General features: G+C 39.5%; 1 protein-coding gene across 1 annotated transcript; it reads right to left on the minus strand.

Annotated features, from left to right (window-relative positions):
- Positions 1-12588: 12588 nt before the first annotated feature.
- NENF (neudesin neurotrophic factor) lies at positions 12589-17341 on the minus strand. Its single transcript, XM_041413637.1, has 4 exons — positions 17131-17341; positions 15905-15965; positions 14856-14959; positions 12589-14291 (listed from the first exon to the last, which is right to left on the minus strand). The coding sequence occupies exons 1-4, from the start codon at positions 17299-17301 to the stop codon at positions 14115-14117; spliced, it is 513 nt and encodes a 170-aa protein (XP_041269571.1). The 5' UTR covers positions 17302-17341; the 3' UTR covers positions 12589-14114.
- Between the last annotated feature and the right edge of the window lie 774 nt (positions 17342-18115).

Here is an 18115-nt window from a genome sequence, read left to right on the forward strand (position 1 = left end):
GAGAATTTTGGTTACCTGTGTGAGTCAAGGGTACAGGACCAGGCTCTTTGCCTTGCTCAGCTGCTGCGTTGGAAAGGCAATGGAAATCTTTCTGCAGGCACGTTGTCAGCCCTTGTTTGTTTGAGGCATCAAAAATACAGGAATGCAGCAAAACTCTTCAGAAGCTCTGTGGAGGCTGAGAACCTCAAGGAGTCTGGCTTGTGTAGAATCAAAGAGTTCTGCCCTGCTGCCCAGCACAGAGCTCTCAGGGATGGGGAACACAGGGGAGAGCAGAGTGGCACCTCAGGCAGTGCTTTCAGAAGGACCCATGAAGGTGAGTTCAGGGAATTTGTGTTTCAGTGATCTAGCTAGGCTAATATGGGAATTTGGGGTTAGGGTGGAATGTAATAGAGAGCTCAAAGTTTCAAGGTAATGTGTTGACTAGATAATTTTTTTTGCATTCCTCAAGTCTCCACACTGTTTTCAGAAAGTTTCATCTGTATATTGTGAAATAGTATGTTTCCTTATATTCATATTATATCTTCAATTCTTTAAGTTAAAAACCAACTTAGATTACAAATTCTGAATGCTAAAAGTCTGATGTATTTCAGGATTTTGCTGGGTTTTTTTTCCTGTGTATTTTTTCTCAGTATATATGAAAGGAGTTACATGACTTTTGACTTTAGTGGTCAGCCAATATTTGATCTCCTCTAGTTTATTTATGTCAAAAATGTTTATACAAAGTGATGTATCTTTGTGTACATTCTTTGTAATCAAAGTAGGATTAAACTGAGGTCCTGTTTTCCTGAATGTAGCAGGAAAAAAGACAATAGGAAACAGCTCTTTTGGCAGTAGCCCAAGCCTCTCTCTTCAATCAGGGCTGCACTCAGAAAGTCCTTGCTCCCTTTTTTTCTCTCATTGTGGTAATTCAGGATCATTTTACAAAGTGCTTCACTGGTTTGGGGTGTTTTCTTACCTACACTTGTAACATGCCTGACTGGGCCACACAATTTTGCTAAAATTACATACACACACTTTTTTGTTTGCATCCACATGGCTCAGGTGATTTTTTTTTTTTTTGCTTGTCTTGTGGCTGGTGCTTGGGCGGCAAATACCTATTTGTCTGCATCTTCAGTTATATTTCAAACCTAGGGCTGTATTTCTAATCTAGGGCTACAAACTGGTGTCATTCCACTCCATTTTCTGCTGGGTTTCTCTGAGGCCATTCAGGAAAACAAGCAGGAAAAGACATTTTGGTCTCTCTTATCTCAGCCAGTGAAATTTAAGGAATATCAAAATTGTTGTTTGACAGTCTAAACTAAGCATTAAACAGGGGAGGTACTTATTACCATGTTCTTAAAGTCTGGGGCAGACAAATCTGCATTTTGCTATACCGAATATTTAAAAGCCCTTAGTCCTTCTGGATTTTAGCTTTTCCAGGGTTGCATTGAGAAAGACGTTTGCCTAATCCTGACTATGCATAAAAACAATAATCAGAAGTGGTTATTCTGTGCAAGAGCCAAATTGCATGGTTGTTATCTTAGACTGGCAGTGAAACTCCTGGAGAGCTATTTAATTATGTAAATTAGCATGAAATTAGAAAATTATGTTTACTTTTAATTTTGGGGGGGATGTTTGTTTGTTTTTCCCTGCAAAACCAAGAATAAGTACCATCAAAACATATGGTTTGTTTCTATAGCTTTTAGCTAGATTTAGCAACTGCTTCAGGTTCATAAGTAGTTATCTCATCTGCATCTTGCAACAATATTTGTCAAAACTCCCAGTAGTGTGAATGTCTTAATATTCTTTGAAAGGGGAAATGAAGGAAAGGGATAATAATGTACACAGATGTACAGAGAAGTACAGAGCTCTGAAGTTCCAAAGTTAGTTGTTTTTTTTGTTTTTTTTTTTAACCAAAAGCAAGTGTCCATTTAAGACTAGAAGTATGGGAGAAAAGTGGATTTGTAATTGTGTTCATAATCAGAGAGGTACTTTTTTGGTGCTTTAAGTAATGTAAAATATGTAGGTTTTTGAGCAGCATAGAAAACACGAATGTTGATAATAGAGGAGGTTACTGTGGTCTAGAGAAAAGAGCGGGGACTGGATTCTAAAATAGTGAAATTCAGCATAGCTCAGTTGGAGCTCTGTGTTTCTATTGATGTACACTAGTTGAAAATTGGTTCATGATTTCAAGTTGCATGGAAACAAAGCAAACAAAAAAGTACTGCTATGAAAGCATCCATCTAGGAAAACATTTGAGGGAGAAAAATACAGTGAAAACAGCACTCTTTCTAAATTAAATTTACTATTGCATTTAGTAAAGTTTCCTAGTAGGGAGTTCCTGAAAAATGTGGACTGAAATGTGAAGCAAAATGTCAATGCTGTTTTAGCTGCCTTGATGGTATATTTAGAAGAATAAATTTCTTAATTTTTTTTTCATTACTTCAAAAGAAAAAAAAAAATGCTTCATAACCATCTGGAGGAGCATTTGCTATGATTCTTTCCAAAGGAGCAGCTTAATAGTTTCATACATATCAAAGATAATAGGCTCCTAGAAACAAGGAAAATTGCCTGTAGGTGATTTCTACTTATACAGAAACAGCTCCTCTCTGAACTGCAGTCTTCTCTAAACTTTCTCTCCAGGCCTGTTGCCTATTACTGTGCTGTCCTGTTCCTATTTCCTTTAGCTGTTTTGAATCAACAGTGGGTAGAGCAATACTTATATGAAATGTACTTGAGGGTGAAACACAATCTCACAAATTACAGAAAATAAACAATGTTAAGTGTAGCTTGTGGCTATAGGCAGATCAGAAGCAGTCTAATGGGAACACACTGGCTTTTTGGAAATGAAACAGCTATGCCACATTGTCACAAAGCCATAGTTAGGGCTGGATTTGAAGAAGAGAAAGTCTTTCAAAAAGTGGCTTCCTGAAAGAAGTCTGAGAAATATTTTTTTTTCATGTATTGATTTGCTATTTGGTATGTAGTTGGAGATGCTTCTTCTTTACTTTTGCACCTCCTGATGTTAAGGCACTTAATTGATAACTTTTACTAAAAGTATAAAATCATTGTTTTCTGCATGGACAGGATAATATGTATATGCCTCATAATGGTCATTCTCACTTGGATAAGAGCTCTTTCCTCGACTTAAAGGTGCAGGAAAACCTCATCATCATTACACAGCTCACAGAACCATGCTTGGGAAAGGACGTGCGCTATGACGAGACGTGCTGGAAATTGGCTCTTCCTGTTGGGCTTCCATCAGGCTTTGAGTCCTGATGGGCTTGCTGCTGGCAAAGCCTTAAAGCAGCCTGAAGGCAGCAGAGTTGGTTTTACAGAAGGCAGCAGGAGGCTGAAACAAGGCTGAGCAGTGCTGGTTATTGCATGGGAAGAGACTGGTGAAAACTGCTGGGGCTGGCCCTGTGAGGGCTGAGCTGGTTCCAGCCAGGAAGGACTGGTGAATTGTGATTTAGTTCACAATATTGCAACCACACTTGGGATGCCCATTAGATACAAATGAAGAGGGCCTTGCTGTATTCTTCTTTACTGTTCCATGTTCTGGTAATTTCATTTTATGTGTAGACAGCTGTTCATCATATTAGATATTTGTATTTCACATTCCTCACCTTTCCTAAATTCTTTTTTTGTGGGGAAGAATCATTCATAAAGTTGTGGCAAGTTTCAGAAGTCTGTTATCAGAAGTTTTACGTAGGACCTTTTATACAAACCTTTATTTTTGAAAGCTAACTCTGGAAGTACATTGTTGATATTAGCACCCCTGGGGGACTGGCTCCCTCTAGAAAATAAATGTATGCTTCCCTAGCAAAGATGATGATGTAGTCTTGATTGAAGAGTGAGCTCTTGATTCCCTCAGCCACTGTTTTTTAGCAAATCCATCCCTGAGTCTCTCTTGCAGGGTGTAGAGTAAAATAAGGAAAAAACTTTTCCTCCTTCAGGCAACAAGTAAGCCTCTCCCTCCCTCCTTCTGTCCAACCAGCTGCAGCTGAACAAAAAACATCACAGGAACTTAAGGGGAGAAATATAAATCAATATCTATTTCTTCTAATCAATATGTGCAATATAAAATAATACTTAATTAATACTTAATTCCCAACAGCTCGCTCTACAGCATGTGTTTCTTCTTTCCCCACTTCACTAGCCTGAAATAATTCCTGCTGGCTCTGGCAGGAACCAGCCACACAGTGAGGCTGGCTCTGGATTTCTCTTACTCTGCTGTGGCTGTCAACATCAAAATTTCTGTCACCTCTCCATTCATTGTGGGGGTCCTTCTCTCCTCTTACTCTCTTTTTATCACTGATTTCTCCCTTCTCCTTGTGTCACTCTGTTTTCTTGATTCTCCAAGAGCTTTTAGTTTGCCCCACACTGGCAGGATGGAGTCCTACTGTATATTTTGTTCTGCCTGATTGGGGAAGCTGAAACTTAGCACCCTTGGACTTCTCCAAGTTGCTGTGTGTAATTGAATTGTTTAGAGTGTTAATCATCATTGGTTTATTCTGACATTCTTGATGCAAAAATATGTACATTAAAACAATAATGTAATTACAGAGTTTGCTTTTAGCATGAATATATTTCTCCTTAGTGACACTGAAATTATTTACTACTCTCAATATTTATATATTGTTTTGACAGATATGCAGTGGGCTGTGAGTAATTTTAAGGTGGTGCAGTTTATTCCATGCTGCTTAAAGGCAAGGATTTCCCCCTCCCCTTTACCCCATCACATTTTATTATTAATGGACACATTTGAATTGTCAGCTTTCCCAAAACCATGGTGTATTGGCTGGCATGATCAGAATAATTGCTTAACCATGTCTCCCACTAACTGGGAGTACTGAACATGCTCTTGCTTTATCTTTTCCCTAGTAGTTCTTCTGGTTTGTTTTTGTTTTTTTTTTGTTTTTTTTTAATTTATCCTGTTAGTTTAAATATAAGAAATGCAAGCCAAAATATCCAGTAATGTGGAAATGTAGGCTGCCAGGAGCTGTGTGGGCTAAGAGTAAACTTTTGGCTTTGTCTGGAGGCAGGATGCTAAGGCAGCTCAGCTGGCAGGTTAATGGTGATTGTCATGAATATTAAATGACAGAACCAAAACAAAACTCCCAGAGAGACGCTTATGCACAGATCTTACATAGCAACACAAACAGCTCAGACAGCTGCCTCCCTGTAGGCTCTCTTGAAAGAGAACAGTGCTGAGGAGTATTAGGATGATTTTATAAACCAGAAAGCCAATTTGTGATGCACTGGTTGAAAGTTAGAGGCCTTAATGATTTACAGCTTCAGGCAAAAATCTGTTTTCTGAAGCAGATAATTAACAGGTAAATTATGTCTCTGCTGCTCTCCTTTGGATTAAGTGCTTTGTAATATTTTTTGAGTTTTGTGTTGTCTGAAAATGTGTAAACAAATGTGTACCAGCCTTACTGTTAAAGTTCATACCAGCTCTCTGGTGTGCAAGTATAGTCCCACTTTTCCCTCTGAAATTCCTCAATTCCTCTAATCCCTTTTTTTTTTTTTTTTTTGGTTTTTTGTTTTGGCTTGGGTTTTTTCTCTTAAAAAAACCAAAAAACCCCCAAACAAACAAAAAAACCCACCACATTGCAGGGCACAGAATAATGAACTTGAGTTTGTTTCTGTTTTATGATTTGTCCCAGACAGGGTAAGAACTTGCCATTCACAGAGTTCCTCCTTTGGCTCCTGTGGTGTAAAGCTACCTGTACCTCCAGCTACTTGGAAAAATATGCAAAATAATTAAAATTCAAGAAGCCTGGATTTATTTGAAGTAACACCAACAGAGATCTGGGATGATTCCATTAAAAGCACTGCAGTCATGCTGTTTCTAAAAGGATATCTAAAGGTGAGACATTCTCCAGGGCCTAGACAGTAATCTTTGTTACATTTTTAAGTGGGGATCAGATCCTTGCACATACCTTCCTTGACTTTCATGGTTATTTAAATTTATACCAACTTAATATGTGGTTCAATGGTTTCCACACTCCAAAAGGAATGAGCTGAAATAACAGAGTAGGTTTCCTCAGATAACTGCATGTAGGTATGATCCATTTTGTGGTGTTATTCTGAGGATAAACTATTTTTAGGTGCAGTGAGTCAGATGGAAAAAGATAAAAATGAAAGGACAGTCCAGTTAGAGGAAGTTATGGAGAGTAATGCTTTTATATAAACATTCTACAGAATTCATTTGGCTTTCCAAACTCTGTCTATAAATCAAGAAGTGCTTTTCAGTAGCCCAGGGAGACCTCTCAGGTCTAGCTGTCTACTTTTAGTTCAATTCCATTGAAAACAGAAATCTTATATATATATTTAAAGTAGATTTTTAAAAGTATTTTTGTAAATAATTAATGCAGGTATTCCAGTGATTATTATTATGTGACTACCAGCAGTGTGCACAATGAAAAATACACATGGCCAGCAGATTCCCAGCTGTGAAGAAAACACATCCAGCAAGATGATTTTTCAGCTAGTACCAGGAAAAACCCTGATTTATTTCTGTTGTTCTTAAATCAAACAGCCTAGTGCAGGGTTTTTTTAATGGTAACATAAACCAGATACATGTCAAAGACTTAGACTAGTTTACATTCATGTTTTCACAGTACCATGAGGAATTTACACACACTGCCTCTGACAAGCCTTGCAATAAAATGAGCTACAGTATTGTAAAATAATGGTTTGTAACTATTTTCCTTTGTATTAAAGCTTCCCCTAAATACATATTACTTGGATCAACATGGGGTAAACTTCACTTACTCCAGCTGAAAGATGAAGCACCACAAAGCAATACCTCTTTGGAGTGAGGAAAGTAAAGTTAGAGTTCCATAAAGTAGCATTCTTGATACTATAGCCATCTTGGGGTCCCACCAGCCCAAACGTCCAGCCAACATTACCTTCCTCAAGAGGCTGGAAGTTACAGCAGGGATAAAAGTCATAAGGAATTCAAGGAAAACACCAGCTTATTTAACAGCTAGGAAGCCATTAAGGAAGGCAAAGCTGTAGTGAAGCTGAGAACTGTACCCTCATTTCTGTGTCCCAGGTCACCTCTTCACTGGCTAAAGCCTTCTTTCACTTCCACTTCTTTCACTTCTTTCTTAAACTGGGCATCATTTAAAGACAAAACGGGAAAAATTGATAAGCTACGAACTGAACAGCAGCAGTGTGATTTTCCATGAATCCAGGCACCTGCAAGGTATCAAAGCCAAAGGCATCATGTTTTTGAAAAATTAGACTGAGGTTGTCAAGCAAGGAGCCAGCAGTATGAGCTGTTTAATTCATGCTGGTTTCCCCAGAACTGTGTCCAAGAGGATGTCACACTTTTCTGTTCTCAAGGTCAGCCTTATCTCTGAGAGCATCAGCAAGTTTCACCTCTTCTGAAAGAGCACTCTCCTGTGATTTATTTATAGTCTCCTGCTGCTTCTTGTAAGTAGAGTTTCACTCCCCTTCCTTTTCTCTGCCTCACATCATTATATTGCACTGGTACGCTGCTGCTTCACATATGAACCTTTTAGCAGCCTGTTTTCTTCCAGCTGCAAGACGTGCTAAGCTCAAAGGAGACCACTCAGAGGAATGGGAAGGAATTTAGGGACAATAATAATATTTAATATGTCGAATCAGAGAGTCTCAGCACACACCAAACATCCCTGCTAAGCTCATGTTCCTAAAATCCTTTCAAGTTCACTGAAATTGATAGATTGGTCTTTACACACATTAATACTGAGAGTTTTTCAGCTATCTCTACAAGCTCATTTCTGCCTATCATTTTTGTTGTGTCAGGGTTATTTGTGACTTGGTCAGTTTAAGAAATATATGGAATATAACATGTTTTAAAAGACTGTAAGACTGCTGCCACCTTTGTCCAAATTGCTGGGTCTGTCTGTTGTGTACCTCAGGTGCACATGTATGTTTGTCTCTGTGTAACATGAAAATACTTCAGAAATGCCTTGAAAGTCCTACTGCCCTATTCTTAAAAAGTCTTGCATCTATTTCAAAATACAGAGCATGGTGAAACAATAAATAAGGGAAAATCTTTGAAATGCCTGAGACACTTCCAAGACATGTTACCTAAGAATATAATCTCAATTTAAACAGGTAATTCCCTTGATTACCACTTTTGCCTTAAGTGTACTTAGGTGTGCTGCACAGTTCGGAATGAACACTTTGCTTTTTTGTGGAATGATATTTATTCTTATTAGTAAAGTTTTTAGGAGTTTTGCTCAAACTTAAAAATTAATAAATGGATAAATGTAATTAATAATTTTGAGTTTACCTGGACTTTTATCTGCAGTGTAAAATAAAGGCTATGGATCCACAGCCCCCAATGAGGCAAATAACCTTCCTGGGATACTCCTGATCTGGCCTGGCTACTTTGAACCAGTTATCAGTTTAATCTATAAAGTTACCCTCCAGGCAGTGAACTGCTTGGTAACTAGTTCTGTGTATCCAACACAAATGATTTTAGAATCCCTGCACAGCAGCACAGAGCAAGGCAGCACGAGGAAGTTCTCAGACACCATCTAATTCTGTCTGCCCAAACTGGCTGAAACAAGTGTTACCTTCAAGGATTTTTTTTCCATTCAAAGCTCTTGTTGTCTACAAAAGAAGGGTGAAAGCTCTAAGTTTCAGCTCTGCCTTCAGATACTCCTAATAGCTTAGGCCTGGCTTGATTCAGTTCATGTGTTTGACACTTTGTACGCCACTATCTGAGTTGTTGTAATCTTTAAAGCCTCAGGAGAAGTGGATTAAATTTTTCACAATGCAAGGGTTTAGATTCAAGTCTTTTTCAAGGCTTTATCTGCTGCCTTTGCACAGTATGGGAAAACTTTCAGCAAAGGAAGTGAAAGAAGCAAAATCTGGAAGGTAAAATATAGACCCTGGGATAGTGATTTCTTTTCCTTTTTCAGAAAGCTTTCTTTAAGTAGAGGGAAAATTAGGTCATATTTTGATTTCTCTTGGCTGGCTTGTCTCCAAGATGGCCTGCACCCAGTTTCTTCTAAACTTTTCACTTCTCAGAAGGATAATATCTCATGTCAGAATGATAAAGACTCTTGTCAAGAAGTACTGCAGAACATGGTAAGCTGAACATTCATCAACAGTACAAAATTTCTGATGGCAACAGCTACAAATAACTTACAGGAAATATTCAAAGAAATTGTTTATTCAAGAGTACTTCCTGTGGCTCTGCAGTTCATCCAGGTGCACAAGCTGTATTTTTCACAGAACATTCATCTCTGTTTCTTTTAGTTTGGATTTCTCATCAACAGATTAACCAAGCCAAGATTTAAGTGTAAGTTTTGTAAACAAGTAAATCAGGACTCATACTTTCTACTGAACAGAAAGAAAAATGCTAAACCAGAAGGTGTTATGTAAAGCCCAAGAGATGGATAAGGGTGCAAGTTTACATTGTTCTCATTGGCCATATTTGACAGAAGCAAAAATAGGAAGCACTGCTATCAGATCTGCTCTGCCAGATCTACCAGTATAAATTGTCCCAGTAGCACACTAAGATAAATTCTCATTTCCCACCTATTTTTTTCTGCATTAGGGTTATTTTGGACATGCCAAGGTCAAAATCATGCCTGTTAGAGTACTTCTAGCAGTGATGCCCACCTATCATACACCCAGGTCTTTGACACTCTGACTGACTACAGAGGGGGAAAAATCACCTTTTGATATAGCACTGAGTTTTCTACCAAAGCAGACAACTACACTGAACATTGTAATTGTCTGAACTGGGACTCACAGAGAGACCTCTGAGTGAAGTGCTACAAATTTAAAAGTTTAGTGATTTTTTGTTTGTTTCAAAGCATTCACAGACAAGTACTAGTTTGTTTGAAAACTGCCATTCTGTATACCATGTAAATAGCTTTCAGGTTATAGATTCATGTGCATTTATATGAGTATTACTTATGGGGCACAGATTTGTCATATAAATTGCATGGTTTGTCTATTTTTTCCTGTATGGAGAGGAAAACATTAGGAATAAGTGGATGATGGGTAACAAAGTGTGTGATTGTCATTGCTTACATCAGGTCTGGGATTTCAAGACATCCAGTGTTCATCTGAAAATATGCAAACACTAATCAGAGCTGCTCAGCACATCTTCCTGATGTGCAGCTGAATCCTTCTGAATGGCAGCTTTTTCACTCACTGTAGTAGGCAGATGGGGTTTTTTCACTTTTTTTTTCCTTTCAGTTCAACCAGATTTGCTAAAAAATTAGCATTGGGCTTCCTAAGTGGATCTTTCCACATCTCTTCCATTTTCTCTTGAGCAAATGCAAATTACATTGAGCCCATTTCAGATAAATATATTCATCTAAAAGGGACAGAATACATATGTGAAAGTCATCTAAACCATTTTGTCTTGTTCTACAGGTTCTTGGGATTCTTACAAGGGAAGACTACAGCAATTTAATACCTTTCCAAACTATCATTTGTTGAATGTATTACCTGATAGTGGTTTTGAAACAACAGTAAAAGGAGGTGATTTACAAACTGTTTTGAGGCTTCTTCCATTCCAAAGCACCATCCTTAAACAGATAAGCATCCTCTTTTGATTTTTACTGAAACATGGAAGTCTGGCAGGTCTGACAAGTGCAGTCTGAACTGTGATCCCACTGTGATTCCTACACTGATGTGAATTCATAGCCAGTGGTATCAGCAGACCACAGGGTCAGTAGTCTAAGCTGCAATTTTCAAAGGATCACAAGACCTTCTCTGCAGAAGAAAACTAATAAAAAACCTGATTTAAGTCAATGAAAGACTCATAGTTTGGCAAAGGGCTAAAAAAAAAAAAAAAAAAACTGGTTTGGCAAAGGGCTAAAAAAAAACCCCAAAACTGGTGTCTATATACATATTATGGTTAGAACTTCATCCTAAGGTCTTATCCTAAATTCTTGGAAAAATCTCAGCTGCTCTGTCTGCAAATTCCGAGCCCCTCCATTCCAGCAGGTGGTCTTAGTTATATTAGGATGCAATAACTAATAACATGTTCTTAGGAGGATTTCTCTTCACTGCACTCTCTACAACTACAAAAAATAAGAAGGATACTTTGATTTGCATTTCATAAACCCTTTACTGAGTTTTATTGCTTACACTTGCAGTCCTAATGCTTCAATTGTTAATAAGAGAAGTCCTTCTTGAAGCAGGGAGATAGAATTTATCCTGTCACAAATGTGTTAGGGTCAAAGTGAGGGACTATTGAAAAGAATGCCACCTGGGAAACACCAACTCAGATTATGCATCATCTAGGTAAGTGAGCCCATCCGATAATTCTTGACATTCTGAAGAGTAAACTATAATTAAATACTAAAGGAAGGCAATTCTTGGTGCAGCAATTCAGTAAAACTTCAGACTTCAATTAGCAAGATGGATGTTGGAAGCACACAGCAAAAATAATGACATTTGCAATGCTATCTGGAAGCCCCAAGCAAATTGAAAAGAAATTCTAGACTCTCCAAAGGAGGTGTGGAGTAGGAGGGCTACAACAGAGCTCTGCACAGCTTGCTTGTTTTGGATGCAATTTGTAGATCATGAGGGCACCTGTTTTACTGGAATAATACAGAGGTCAGGGAAATGCAGCTGCCTGAACAAAGCAGCCATAGCTGACAGTTCGCTTTTAAGCAAAATCAATTTCAGGCCATTGGCAAGTAAAACAACCTTAGACATAAAATAGTGTTGTTGAGTTAACACTAAAAGAAATACTGTGGTACTCTGAATGCATTTTTTTAAAAGTCAGTGAAAATGTGTTAAGGATGTGTCCACTTAAAGCCTTATTGTTGTAACACTTCTACTGAGTGGAAACCCCAAGTGAAATAGCCTAAGAAGTGACTAAATGTGAAACCTTCCATTTCCAAGTGGAAATAAAACCAAAAAGTTCTAATAAATAAATAAATAAATAAATTTTAATAATAAATAAATAAAACCAATAAAAGCTAAAATGCACTCAGTTGTGATAACCTTGTCTTTAATAACAGAAAGGAAGAACTAATGCATCTCCCTCACAGACAAGGGTGAGAGCAGGTTGAATTTGTGAGGATCTTACAATACAAGAGGGGGTTTTATATCACCATTTCCTGTTGCAACAGGAGCACTTCCTCATTGAAAAGAACCTGAAATTTAGTACAAGCAGAAGCTGAGTTACCTGCTTTGACACCAGCAAAGGTGATTTCATAGAGAGAACAGGAAAAGTAGGGAGAGAAGAGGAACACTGAGCCACTCAGTGGTGATGAGTGCAATTGAGCTACAAGGGTTTTTTTTGAAATGCAGCTGGATATCATGATGCCAGATGAAGCAAGGACTTCTACAGTAATCACAGCAGCACAACTACTGAAGCTGCCCCATCAGGAAGCATGCAAGGTAAGGAGGAGAAGGGCAAAAAAACTGGTAGGCACTGAAAAATTATTTGTGAAATGTTGACAATCAACCAACCACCATAACCACCCAACCCACATGCATTCCCACAAAGGCAACAGGTATCATCAAGGAGCAAACTCCCAGCTGCTGTTGGTCTCTAATCAAAAGGGCAGCAGTAATGGTAGTAGTAAATAGTGACACAAAATAATAATGAATAATCTGAAGCAATAGTAATTTCTTAGATGCTGATTTATTTTTTTCTACTCAGAGCACCATCCAACAGTGGGAGGGCCCATGGAGTCCCTCCTGCAAATGAGGTGGTCTAATGGTGAGAAACAAATCTAGAATAAAATCTGTAACATTGTGAAAGAATGGGCAAATACATAGAAACAGCTTTTCTAGTTATTCAACTGACAGGCAGCTGTCCCCTGCAAACTAGAAGATGGAGAATCATCTAATAAAAACTTCCCTTCCTAGAAAGTTACCAAAATGCTTAAGAAATAGAAGAACCATACAGAATCATATTTTTATTATATCTGTATTATTAATACAGAATTGGGAGCAGCTGCTTAGTCTTCCCCATATCAATCAAAATGGTGACAACCATGAGAAATAATGACACATAAATCCACATATGGGACAATTCACATTCTACTTACGTGAGTGAAAGTCAGGGGTTAGCAGCAATTTATACAGCTCAGGCTTTTACAGTCCTCTGTTGCTGCTGGAAGGCTGCCAGGGAAATGCCATCAAGGGGGTTTGCTTTCACACTGCAGGATCTGCAGTTTTGTATCAGGTTAAGAGGAAGAGGAACATGGCACTGCACACTTCATTAAAACAGCAGTGATGAAGCCAGGATAAGAACAAAGGAAAACTAAGAGACATAAAAAAATGAGAGCTGAAATTGTTAATATAAAAATACTAACAATGTTCATAGGACACTAAGCTGCTATAATAAACCTGTGCTGTAAGAGTAAGTGGCAAGCAGTGGGCTATAATTTCCTCTTTTTGTCAGAGAAAGATAGAAGGAAATCATCATAATCTAATATAGATGACAACTTTGATAATTATTTTTAATAAGTAATTATTTTAATATCCAAACCTAACGTAACAGTCTTATTTAACGTGTCACAGTAGTCCTCATGGGGGAAAAAATATTTATTTTTCTCAGTTCACAGCTGTAGGCTTTGCAGAAATACTCCACAGTAACTGCATTTGAGGAGACTGAGTGGCTTTATATCCAGTATTCTCAAACCCATCAAATATTAAACTCCATAATGCTTTTGAAAATGTAAGCCTGTATATAATGCATTGCACCTGTCTGTACTTGTGATACCTACATTCAAATGAAGCACAGAGAATTGATGTTAGCTTGTCCAAATAATTCTTTTACACTTTTCCAAGGAGTGGGAAACAACTTGGGATTTACAAAAAGAGCAGTCATATTTCAATTATTAAAATTCTTTCTTCTAAGGAATGTAATTTTACATTATACACTTCTTAACAAAGAAATCCTGGCAGAAAGAACTTGCAGGTTAAATACTTCCTGTAATTCTCAGCAAACAGCCCAGGTGTATGACACTACTACAGATCTGTTTGTTTCCTCTGTGCTATGTGTGTACACACACACACTTATTTTCTGAGCAGAGACTTATTTTCTGAGTAGTAATTGTAGTAATGAACTCCACAACACAGGGAATTAATTTAATATTCTGCTGTGCCTCTGCCCAGGTGTTCTCTGGGTACAAAAATGTTCCTCAAAACTCATCTTTAATGCTGAAATGTGGCTGATCTTCAGGTTTAAAGTCCAGATTGGGGCTGCCATCCTCATTCAGAATTCGCCGAGAAGTATAGCCAACAATTGGATATTTGGCTTTATAAACATTATTGAAGATGTCATCCAGGGACTTCAGTTCCTCCTCTGTGAGTCCTGTCTAAAGGAAACATGGAAATGAAAGTCCTGTCTCAAAGAAATAAAAATAGAGATATTTACATGACGTTTTTTTTAATGATTACTGTAAACCTTAGGCTCAGTTTTTGGGCTTACACTGCAGAGCATGATGAACAAAACTGATAGTACAGCTTGTAATTGTATTCTTTCCATTCAAATTCAGCCTTGACAAAACTTTAAGGTATTCAGGTCAAACAAGCAACAACCTACCACCAGAGCTAGCATTCACTGCCACGTCAGGATACACCAAACCAAAAGAAAGGGATTTACTGTCTTTGTGAGCATCTTTGTAACAGCGGGCAATTTCCCTTTTACGTGTTTACAGAAGTTGCATTGATTTCATAAATGAAAATCTTTCCTCTTGAAGGCTGTTAGCACCTTTCATGACCAGTAAATATACTTTATGTATCTGAAGAGAACTAATGCATTTTGATTTTAAATATGTGTCAACTTATATAAATACAAACAATTTAAAATAATCATTTATCATCTTGCATGACAATATAAATTTACAAAGTGCAATTAAACTGGTAGCCTATTTTCTTACTGTATCATGTGTAAGATCTGCGGGATCCAGAGACATCTTTGCAACTCCTCTTGTTGAGTCTTTTCCCACCAAAGCATTGTATGGAGCTCCTTTTCCATAAAATTCTGTCAGATTAAAAAAAAAATAAATCCAGTGATGATCTGACAATGTACAGGGTATGTTCAGCCTCTGCCCTTCACCAGACTGTGAACTGAATGACAGTGAACTGAAAGCAACAACTCAAGCCTAGGACTTCTTTCCAGAACTGACTTTGGATTTCCCACTTTTTGGGGTTATACAGCTGTTGAACTTCCTATACTGCATTCTTAAAATTTACCTATTATTTCCGGAGTTGTGCTTTACATTCTCATGAGATGTTTGTAGACCCCAGAATTTGCAAGCTTTGTGTCATTTAGGATTTGAAGATTGCCCAACCCAATGTGTATGCCCAGACAACGTTAGTACAAACACAGTAACAAGCCATTCATTTACTTATGATAAACGAATCATAAGGCAAGTGTCTAAAACCCTCATGGTCCCTTCAAACTTTTTATAGCAAATCTGGATTAAGTAGCAGGAGCTCCAATTAAAACATTTGTAGTTCTCAGGGAAGGCAAAACCAGCAAGGGGTGTGAACACCAGCACAGAAGGAAAAGATGCAGCTGCAGCAGTGTTGATATTGTACAGTGGGTATGTCCACATTAGGTTTGATCTGCTCAGCTCATATAACCAGGGCAGTAAAATGCTGTAGCTTCCATGTGGCTTGACCCCACGTCTGGCAAGGACTCAGGTATCTGGGATCTTCCAGTTTTCATCAGCAGTGCCCAAGCTAGCTGACAGTGCTGGCTTGTCTGTCTACATGTTGTGATCTCAGACCAGTCTAAGTTCTAGACAAAACCTTAGTAGGGGGAGCTGTCAGAGGAGGAAAATCAAATTTTTTAGAAGAGGAAAAAGTGTATATTTTTGTTGCAATTGAACTGCAGGCTTCCAATACCCTGGGAATATTTAAAACCAAATGTCTGAATAATATAATGAAAGCAAAGTAGACAGCAGAGGAGAAGCACACTAACCTTTTCCAGAGGTGACATCAAACACTACTCCCTTCACCGCCAAGTAGATGGGCTGTCCTTCCTGGAGGGAAAGCCATCAATACATCCTCAGCACTTAAGCACAGGCAAAAAGCAGTTCGTTTTAGCTGTGAAATCCACAAGCTCTTAGGACACAAATTCTTTGTTGTATGTTTACTCTTGTTATACCACCATACTACCTTCCTTCTCTTGACATTTCTTGCTTGTTCTTTAAACTGCCCCTAATATTCTTTGAGGGTTTAGCCATAAGCAATGAGAATCTTTTTAATCTAAACAGCACAACCATAGAAGACATGTCCCTTTTGCAAGTCACCTCTTGTCTGCACACTAGTCTGCTCAAAGATTGTCAACAGCATCTTTCTATTCCTAATGCAGATGGATATTGCCCAAAATAAAAGGGTGTGTGGCCAACAGCATTATTTAAGAAACAAAGATAAATACATAAACACACGTAAATCTGATCTGGTGACATCTGTTTTACTTAATAAGCCAGTGCTTCTGCTTTGTGTTTTATACCTAAGATGTAATTTTAGTCAGACATTGGTTAGTCTCTTCAAAGTATCTAGAGAAGACCCCGAGAAGGTCAGACAGCAAGTGTTTCCAAAGAGAAGCAGATGTGTATCAATACAGGACCATATCATTTTGAGTCTGGCGTTATGCTGAGGCTTCTGAATCACAGCAAGCTAAACACTCCTAAGTTAAAACTGTCTTGTTATTTTGATAATCTTGGTGGGGTTTTGTTGTTGTGTTTTTTGGGTTTTTTAAAAATTATTATTTTGTATTGTTTTTTTAAAGTCTAAGTACACGGTTTAATGAATTAGCAGTAGAAAATTAACTTTGGCTCCAACTCAGGGTAATCTGGAATTCTCTGGCAGGAGCACCTTGCGAGCAGGGAGCGAGTAAAATGGGCACATGGCACCCAATTATCAAACGGTGTGTGTGCAGCATCAGCCCGGGCAGCTGCCAGCCGGACCGCGGCGCAGAGGCTGGAGCACACGGCTGCCTGCAAGCCTCCCGCAAGCTGCTGCCCGAGAAGCGAGAGATGCCCCAAAGGGCAGGGCGCGGGGGATGGCGGGGCGGCACCGCAGCAGAGCACGAGAAACCCGAGCTTGGCGGCGACTCCAGGGCTCGGAGCGCCAGCGAAGGCGGCAGCGCCGGGCTGTGCGGGCCCGGCCCGGCCTCGGCGCAGAGCGGCGGCCCGGCCCTACCTGGTGCCCGTCGTATCTGGCCAGCTCGGGCTCGGTGAAGAGCCGCACGGGGGCCTCGGCCGGCGGCCTGAAGCGCAGCTCGGGCTCGGCGCTGGCGGCCGGCAGCGGCAGGAGCGGCAGGAGTAGCAGGCAGGGCAGCGGGAGCGGGCCGCGGGCCGCAGCGCCCGCCATGCCGCGGAGCGCGCACCGCCCCCGGCCTGCGGCACGGGCAGGGAGCGGGGCGGGACCGGAGTTAAAGGAGCGCCGTGGAGAGAGCCGCAGGAACAGCCGCGGACGCCTGCCCAGAGCTGAGGGGCACGGCAGGGCTTCGGCTGGGCAAAAGGAAGCTTGGGGAGAGCTTGCTGTGCTGCACGACCGCCTGAAGGGCGGCTGCAGCCGAGTGCGGGTCTGCCGCTTCTCGAGGGTAACAGTCGATAGGACAAAGGGAAGTAGCCTCAGGTTTAGATTGGGTACTAGGGAAAACTTCTCCACAGAAAGGGTTGTCAGGCACTACAACAGGCTGCCCCGGGCAGCGGTGGAGATGCTATGGCTGGAAGTATTAAAAAGAAACATGGATGTGGCACCTAAGGATGTGGTTTACAGACTTGGCAGCGCCAGAACAGACACCTAAAAACAAAAGATTTCTCAATTTTCCTCCTTCTTCCCCTCTTGAAGTTTCTCTGCTAGCTGCTTTCAATGTTTATTCACAAAACCAGTGCACACAGTGCAGGCTTCATCTTTGTGACAAAAAACCCAGACATTTTTAGCCTAGGAGCAGACTGAATAAATAGGAAATTTTCAGATTACAGTTTTCCCTGTGCTATAAGTACTGCACGGAGGAACATTCAGGACTGGCAGAAGAATAAGCTTGGTGTTTATAATTCTATATAGAATTAAGAAAATTAGAAACTTTTTGCAGTTCAGATACATATATCAAATCCATCTCTGCAGTGTTGACAAGTGAGGATCTGAAGGATTTAAAGCCTGAATGTTTGATCCTGCAGAA

Source organism: Onychostruthus taczanowskii, unplaced genomic scaffold (assembly GCF_017590055.1).
Source record: "Onychostruthus taczanowskii isolate IOZ18803 unplaced genomic scaffold, ASM1759005v1 scaffold42, whole genome shotgun sequence".
NCBI lineage: Eukaryota > Metazoa > Chordata > Aves > Passeriformes > Passeridae > Onychostruthus > Onychostruthus taczanowskii.

Excerpts from the sequence above, each read along its gene's own strand:
- NENF (XM_041413637.1), bottom strand. The coding sequence starts at position 17,301 with ATGGCGGGCGCTGCGGCCCGCGGCCCGCTCCCGCTGCCCTGCCTGCTA. Across the intron at positions 15,966-17,130 it reads CCAGATACGACGGGCACCAG|GAAGGACAGCCCATCTACTT; the intron begins GTAGGGCCGGGC and ends CTTTCCCTCCAG. Across the intron at positions 14,960-15,904 it reads TGATGTCACCTCTGGAAAAG|AATTTTATGGAAAAGGAGCT; the intron begins GTTAGTGTGCTT and ends TTAATCTGACAG.